The following is an 8888-nucleotide window of genomic DNA, read 5'->3' as shown; positions in this document are numbered from 1 at the left end:
TAACAGGAAGAAATGTGGGAATAAAAGACAGAAATGTGTCTATTAATTGGCTGATGCAGCCTAACATGTATGTGTGCCTTGGCTTGTTTGTGTTTGTGTATGATCCCAGGGGACAGTCCTTGTCACTTTTCTATTTAGGATTACCCAGTGGCACATTCTACTGAAAAGGTATATTATTATGAAAATGGATTATAAAAATATTTAGATGAATAAGGGTTTTACATTTGAGCTTGTTTATGCAACATATTGTTTGGGGGTATATTTTTCTTTTAATTCCCTGCACAGGCACAGCTACAAATTTTGTACATTAAACTAACTAGTTATAGATATCTGTTCGAGTTACTTCAGCATATTATAGTCAAAAAAAATAAATGTTATGCCAGAAGCTTGTTGTGACTTGTGCTCTGAAGCCTGGGTGTGTTGCATATTCTAAACCCAAGGCTATACCATATTATTTTATTATAAAAATAATGCTGTCTTTACAGAAGAGATTACAGTAACAATAATAAAATATTACTTTTAAAAAAAACAGTACATGTTCGATGACAAGCAAAGTCTAATAATAAGGGAAGCATTAGTGTGATCAGAGGTTTTTATCTACTCTCAAAGCTGAATGTTAATAAAAAAGACAGATTTCTCTACTCCTTAGAGTAAACAGATCACTGAAAAATATGGTTAAGAATTGTTGTTTTCCTTGTAGTATGTTTCAATTGCACTGGAGTTGAAGAAAATCACAGTTACTGTAATATCATCTCGGTACATCCGTGCCAAGTCCTCTGGCAAGCTCAGCATGGTGGCAAGTTTCTCTTGCTCAATATCCCCATCTTCGTTGCTGCCTATGGCATGCCGGATGAGATGTGTTGCAATGTTTTGGTCTGGGACAGGAACTTTCTTCGATTGTCTGTTAAGCAACAGGTTGTGCATGTTTCCTAAGCTGCGCTTCTGAGCAGACAATTCAGGCTCCTGCAGGAAATTTTCTAATAGGTGATTGGCCACAAGCTTGACCACTTGCTCATTCTCCAGCATGTCCCAAAGGCCATCAGAAGCCATTATAAGGAACTTATCCTGTGGCCTTAACTTATGGTAGGTTACCTCTGGTTCAGCACTTAAATAAGGAGGAGTATGGTAGTTTGAAGGCGAATACTGATAAATATTTAAAGGTTCTAAATCACAAGCATTTAGTAGGACACTTTTCTGCAGTTCCCGACTCCACTTGAAAATTACATCTCCAAATGCCCTAAAGGGCATTAAAATACCCAGCAGTCGGTTATCAGTCACTAAGGTATCTTTTTCTGATGGTGGGTGTTCAGCATTTAATCTTTGGAGCTCAGCTTTATTAAAGGCATTGTGATCTGCTGTAAGCGGAACAGCTGACCAAGCTCCATTGTCATCTTGAACACCCAAAATGGCACGGCAGTCACCAGAATTAGCAATGTGCAAATGAATGCCATCAATGTGAGACACACATGCTGTTGCTCCTGAAAAGGCTACTTGCAGAGTGAGGTTTCTGAGAAACTCATTATTAGTGGGCACCTGGGCTTCAAGGGAGATGTCAGAATCCAGCCTTTGGAAAGCATACACCATAGCATCTTCCAAACTCATTCCAGATTCATTATCTAGATTAATCAGCTCTTGCCAATAAACACGGAGATGGTCCACATAGAGGGAAGCAACCTCTCTATACAGGTGATCATTCTTGTGCTTGTGCCATTGGAGAATTGGAAGCATTGGTTTCAAGTGTTCACTGGCAAACTCAATATCCTCAAGAGTTTTCTGAGACATTAGAGAGACAGCAATGTAGTAAAACAACCGCTCGCTGACTGACTGAGCGCATGCAGATCCAGCATGACCATCAAAAACTCCAAACAAATGCCCATTGGTCTGCAGGCATGTTGCTGCACTCCTGCGGTCCTCACATGGTGTATTAGAAGCCAACTGGTTGCTCTCAAACTTCAAGACAGTGCTTGGATTCTTTCCATCAAACTCTATTGGCTTGTAGGACAGTTCATTTGCCCTGAGTATGTAGTTAATTTGGGTTGGGTTTAACAAGAATTGCACATCATTTTCTGAAGAAGTCTGTCTAAAAGATCTCTCGCTTGAAACGGATATTTCATGTACAGGATAACAAAGCCACTTCTGACTGACTGCCTTAGATTTAATTGGCCTCCTCCATTTAATGTGGTGTCGACTCAGAAGACATTTGGAGTAGCAGCGTTTCTCTCCGTGGATCACAGTTAAGCTCTGTTTTGCAGACTTTAAAATCCAACAAGAAACAGTTCTTGACATTCTAACCTAAGGATCTGTTTGTTGCTCAGTTCCAGCCTTCAGAAACACGATATACTTTGAAATCCTTTAATGAAAAAAAGAACAAAAGTGTTTCAGTGTAAAAGTCAGAGTACAAGTGTATGCATACTTGTGATCACCTTGGGAAAAAAAAATAACCAGTTTTAAAATTCATGTAGGAATTGTTACAGTTACTTGAAGTCTATATAGCAACACCCTGTAACCACAGGGAAAAAGGTCTGTGTGCAGCTCATCTCTCACTAGTGCAGCAGAGCGACTCAAAAGCCAAGTCCATAAAAAAGATCTAAGATCTAAATTGTTACTTAAATCAACATTAGACACTGTTTTCAGGCAACTGTATATCCTTTCTAAGAACAGCAGATGGAGCCAAGTCTCTACTTCAAACCATGGGGTGAATGAGTCCTTTCACATCTCCACCCCCAGCACTTCCCCCAGCAGAATAGGGAAAACCCTTTTCCTTGTCAGTTGTCACTTTTCTTCCAAGGATTCTCATTATGCCTGCAGTCATTGGGTTTACATAACTCTTTTAAAGAATTTTGTTAATGCATGCACAGGTCCTATACAGAATATACTAGGCAGAACAAATTCTTACAGGAAGGCGCTGAACATTTTGTTTGAAACTAGACTTACCATGCAAAAAAACAAAGAAATATAGGATTATAAACCTACAGCAGCAATTCTGGGTAGCTGTATGCTAATGGTTCCGTGTCGCCTGATGAGTATACTGAAACAACTGCAGGATTAACAGCACAGATATATATGGTTAATCTTGTAATCTTAACACAGGCTAAAAGGAAATCTAGTCAACAGTCAGTACATACACAACTGCAATAACGCTAAAAGCTTCTGGCTTCCCTGCACTTCTATGAAGTCGTGCCCTTGTGTCAATCCTACCTCTTCTGCTAAATCAGCACAAGTGTGCCTGTTTATGCTGGTGGAACCACTGAGTTACAACCAGGTTCTGGTGAAAGTACTGCTTGCATGTCTGGCATGGCAGTATGTGCAGCAAAGAATGTGGGGAAGTGAACTGATGCTAAGGGTTGCATACTACAGTGAAGGAGTTGCGTAAAAATGCTGCTGCTGGGGCTCTTTGCTTATTCAGGATGGGGAATACTTGGAGGTACAGTAGGTACTTCACTCAGAGACACCTATGTGTCTCTTGGAGCCCACTTCTTCCATAACGCACCTGACTGGAATACCCAGTTACAATAAAGTACGCAAAGACGATGGGGTTTGCAAAGGAGTGGCTGGGGTTCAGGCAGATAATGGGCACAGTTAAGGTATAATGGGGGTGGCCACATGAATTAGGGATGTCGCAATGCATTTATGAGGCTTTTTTCCATTGAGGCCCAATTTTTACCCAGAGGGCCCAGGTAACTATTTGGCTAATAATGAGGGGCCCTGGGGCAAGGCCCTGCTAGCAGTAGTATGGTGCCCCATGATAACTGATTACACATTAGTGTAAAGGTGCTGGGAGTTTTGCATGAAATGAAGTGTGATGCTGGGGAACTTGCTGTATACCATAGTGTGTAAATGTGATAGCTGTGTCACACTTGGCGTTTTTATGCCACATAATTACATAGCTTTGACATGACATGAATTATCCAAAAAAGAATTACTGTAGAGCATACTGTAATATGCTTCTTGCAAAACACACATTTTACTAGCTGATATCTGTCAAAAAACACTTTTTTTCTGAAGTTGTCCAAACTTTCCATGCGAGACAACTTTGGAAAAATAAAGCAATCAGTGATGAGAAAAGTATTCTCGGGAGATTAATAGCCCACAGTAGATTTATATATAGATATATATAGATATATAAATAGATTTATCACAGGGGACTAAGCTCCTTGTGTGTCATTGTCCTTACAGTGACAATAGTAAAAGCATCAGTTCTGCACCATAACTCAGTAGCATTAAAGCACAAATATTATTAAATGAATATGCCTTTATGCGTACTTCAGAGGCATTTCTAATGTTGCCTAATATTGGAGATATAAATGAGCAATACATAGTTACTTTTCCCATTTATTATCCAGCTCTAAATAGCTTAGTTATCATGTGACTTATTTCACTTTCTTCTACATAAAAGCAGCTACCATGTCATGTATTATTGCTGTAATTCTAGTTAACAACAACAGAAAAATCATCTCACAAGACACTGGAAAGGTCAATGAGTGTGCGCATCTGAAGGATTTTGGGTTTGCATTTACATATATGCCAATGTAGTACTTCTAGGAGATAACACAACACTGAGAGACTGAGATAACTGAGCACTTATCTAATACAAAAGCAGTTTGAGATACTGTAATCTACAGCTCCTTGAAGAAAAGATTAGGGGGGTAAGTAATGAAAAGCACTACGTTTGCCCAGGTGCAGTAACCAATAGCAACCAATTAGCAGGTAGCATTTAGGGCAAAGACACATGCGGCTAATAGTCGCCGCATCCTTTTAAAAATTTGTGGCGACTAATCCACGCAGCGAAGAACCCTGGGCGATTAGTCGCAGCAACTTATACAGTACCCTATGGTTGGAAAGTCGCCACAACCAACTTTTTAAAAAGTTGCGGCCCGTGTGTCTTCACCCTTATTGGTCATCTGTTTAAAAACAACCAAGTTATTGCTTGCTTTGACTTATTTCACAGGGGCAATTTTAGCGCTTTTTTTACATATGGGGGTCTAAAGTGGATAAAAAGTATAATTATTAGTTATGCTAAATACCTTCTCTCGAAGTGTCTTATACAATGTCATCCCCACCAAGACAGCAAGTACTTAAAGGAATAGTTCAGTGTAAACATGAAACTGGCTAAAACAGACACAATGCGCAAAATAAAATATGTTTTCAGTGATTGGGAACCAGGTAAGCAAAATATGATGTGAAATAACTACAAACAAAATAATTATTTGGTGGGAAGTGATATCACATCGTCCTCACTGGTGGTTCTAATGGGGTAAGAATGATACCTGTAAAATTGTATAATTTTTATATAATTTATAGTGTCATTAACACACTATAATACATTGATTTTATACATTTGTATACAATTTCTAATACATGAATTGATAATACACTAATGTTTTAAATAGTTATATTGTGATGCCACTTTAAACCAAATATGGTCAATATTAGGCACTGACACTAGATTATTCCAAACAAGATAACATAACTTGCTAAAATTATTGCTTGCTAAAATAACTTCAGCTATCTCAAGCCAAATCCTGTGCCTTGCACTGTCGTAAATGTGTATAAAAAATGTTAATACACTAGTAAGTTGATACCTTTATGCATACATTTGGCTCAATTACCTCACCATATACCATGATGGCACCCTATAAGAACAAATCATTATTTTCTTACTAATTTCTTGGACAATGTCACTTTTCAAGTGAGTCTTGTGCTGAAAGGTATTACTGTTCCAATATACCATCTACTTGTTTCTGCCTCCTTTATACTATCATAGGCCCGCAGGGTTTTATTTACATTGCTCATATTTTGCAGCATGACAATTCTGGTCTATACATTTACTGTCAATGGGTATGTCCATGTCCATATTTTGTCATGTTAAATAGTCCCTTGACCATGAGTCTTCTAGGAGCTCAACCCAAATCAACAATTACAGATTCTTTAAACATGAACATAAGCTCTGCACAAAAATATATTAAAGTGAAACTGACCTCTATGATACTAGTGTTATGCCAATAATACCATGCCAGTGCTGGGTGCTTTTTTTAACCACTTCCTCATTCCACTCTTTACAAACAAATCTCAGGCTGCTGATGTCGTGAACTGTTATTACTATTAAAACTCTCATAGATATATGTTTTTAGCAAAACAGCATACATAGCCTCTTAAAGGCTTACCAAAGTAAAGCAAATGGTCCAGGTGCTCCAACCCCAAAACCAGGGAATGGACACATCATTAAACATCAAAACAAAAAAGACAGTGGAAGGGCACACTGGTAATCCAAAAACAGGCCATTCCCATGGCAAAAAGAAAAAAAGATTTATTATATACTCATCTCAAAAAGCCTGTCCATCTGACACTTAATCAGAAGCCTGTTTTTGCCCTTCTCCCAGTATTACTATTCCCTAATGTTACCTGTTTTTTCACCCTGGGTCTGGGTGATGGTGCAAGTGTCACTGTTTGGTAATAATCTGAGACTTGCACCACCCCCAGGTCAGTGTCAAGTTGAACTGCCCAGGAATCATACGAGAGCTAGGTGCCAGCAGCTAATATTGACTTAATTAATTACATTATATTAGAACGGAAAGTCCATCTGCTAGTTTGCTTGCTAATGTGCATTTACCACTGGTGAACATATAACTGATACTGAGTGATTAAAACACCTACAAGGTGATGAAATTAAAGGTGCAAAGTTTGCCCAGGTCTAGTAACCCATAGCAAACAGCTGACCAAATTATTCTATTTGCTGATGTGTTGCTATGAGTTACTAGACAAATAGCAAATGTGGAAAGGAATGTGGAAACATAGAATCTATGTCACTGGCACTCTGTTACATATTTGATAGCAACATATAACCTAAGCCTTTGGTAGGAGAAGAGAAGGCAATTTAGCAAAAAACATTTGCAGATTTTATTATATTTGATAAGGCTGCTGTGGCACTTCCCACAGACTATGTATATGCATTACTACCCCATGGTGCATTGTGGCTAAAAATGTGGTAAATTGCACAGAATATCTGCAATTTACCCTCCTTCAGGTCATTTACAGAATTAATTATTAAGCTCTTGTGCCAGGGCATATCAGCATATCTGTGAGGTGCAACAACATTTCCACAAAAATGTGCCGCTTCGCATTCGCATAGGTCCTTGCGTTCCATTCTGTAAAGTACAAAAACATGTGCCCGTAATTCTAAGTGCGGGGCAGAATAAAAAAAAACATAGTGGATTGTGCCCTCCATTTTTGGGCCCTGCAATTTGTAAATGAGACCCACTTTTTCCATTAGTTTAATGTTTTTAAATTGCACTCTCTTCCTGTTGTCATTGAGTAGGTTACTTCTGATGTACAAGTCAATAAGTAAGTCAGCTGCAAAAATCATTACACCTTTCTGTGTCAGCCCATATTGGTGGGAAGGTGAAGCAATAGTCAGCCGTATTATTCATAATCTCAATCAATATTCCCATCATTAGTAATCACTGATGGACTTGTATCTATCTGTGCTGTAACTGGTAATGGCTGATTATTCAATTTAAATACAGTATCACCTGTAATTACAGTTGTTTCGTGACGTACAGTTGGGAGTTATTTTATAGACCAATGAGTCAGGCCATAATGTGAAATCATAACACGTGAGAACATTTCAAAACATTGGATAGAAATATTCCCTTTGAATCCTGTAGAAGTTTACCACGGAACTTCCTCCTACTGTCTATGTTCGATTGTCCCGAGGTGTATGCGTATGACTATAAGGAAAATGCTGAAATGTGTAGTTCAGAAAAAGAGTGTTAGAAACGTAATATTTTTGCTGCACAAACTTTTAGACTTGCTTATTGGAAGCTGCCAAACAGTGTATAATCTAATTCTAACCAGGCATCCAACAGTTCAACATAATTGTACAAGATACTCATTGCCATTCAAATCAGGAACCAGTATTGAGACATACAGCTACTGAAATAAATTGCTATGCCACCAGATTAGATTAGTCCAAGTAAAGAAGAGCAGAAACTTGCAGTCATGCTGTGAATATCAAATTATCTTACCAGGTAAATGAGCTCCAGCTGTCAGGCCCACAACTCTCAGTCCTCCCTGTACAGTACGTGCAAGCACAAATGTGTGAGCTCTCTATGTAACAGCCTTGATATTTTCAGACTCTAGAGCCATGCCCTCATGTCCGGGTCCTCCCCCTCCCCGCTCTGCAACTGCCAAAGTTCCTGCCTCAACAAACACACCCCTCTCAGGAGTCACAACTAACCATGCTCTGGCTTTGCACTGTCACAATAAGCACTGTATCCTGCTTTATACTAAGGGAACTCTGTACAGGGCCAGAACATAATGCCATCCTATTAAGATTCACCACGCTGCCACAAGTTCTTAAGTTTACTGACATATAATCATATGGGTGCATATATATATATACAGGTATGGGACCTGTTATCCAGAATGCTCGGGACCTGGGGTTTTCCAGATAAGGGATCTTTATGTAATTTGGATCTCCATAAAATCATTTAAATATTGAAAAAAAACAATAGGACTGTTTTTTGCCTCAAATAATGATTCATTATATCTTAGTTGGGATCAAGTACAAGGTCCTGTTTTATTATTACAGAGAAAAAGGTAATCGGAAAAGGTTATCAGAACTTTCTGGATAACGGGTTTCCGGATCAAGGATCCCATACCTGTATATTTGTATACACACAAATAGAACCACCAGGAAGAAAGGGGTCCACACTCACAGGTCTTAGTGAAGACTGATGTTTTGGTGATTAAGACAATAACCTTTCTCAGCGGCAAAACACAAATTGTGTCTAATAAACAGGTTATGGTGGGAAAGGTGGAAAGGTGCTAATTTTGATGTCATATTGTATCACCAATGTAAAACAATGTGAAAAAGAACATTAACATAA

At 38.6% G+C, this 8888-nt stretch overlaps 1 protein-coding gene across 1 annotated transcript; it reads right to left on the bottom strand.

Moving 5' to 3' along the window:
- Positions 1–390: 390 nt before the first annotated feature.
- On the bottom strand, positions 391–8156 carry pdp2 (pyruvate dehyrogenase phosphatase catalytic subunit 2). Its single transcript, XM_002941994.5, has 2 exons — positions 8025–8156; positions 391–2350 (listed from the first exon to the last, which is right to left on the bottom strand). The coding sequence occupies exon 2, from the start codon at positions 2284–2286 to the stop codon at positions 676–678; it is 1611 nt and encodes a 536-aa protein (XP_002942040.2). The 5' UTR covers positions 2287–2350; positions 8025–8156; the 3' UTR covers positions 391–675.
- Between the last annotated feature and the right edge of the window lie 732 nt (positions 8157–8888).

The sequence above is a fragment of the Xenopus tropicalis genome, chromosome 4 (assembly GCF_000004195.4).
Source record: "Xenopus tropicalis strain Nigerian chromosome 4, UCB_Xtro_10.0, whole genome shotgun sequence".
Lineage (NCBI taxonomy): Eukaryota > Metazoa > Chordata > Amphibia > Anura > Pipidae > Xenopus > Xenopus tropicalis.
This window is presented reverse-complemented; position numbering and strand designations above follow the sequence as displayed.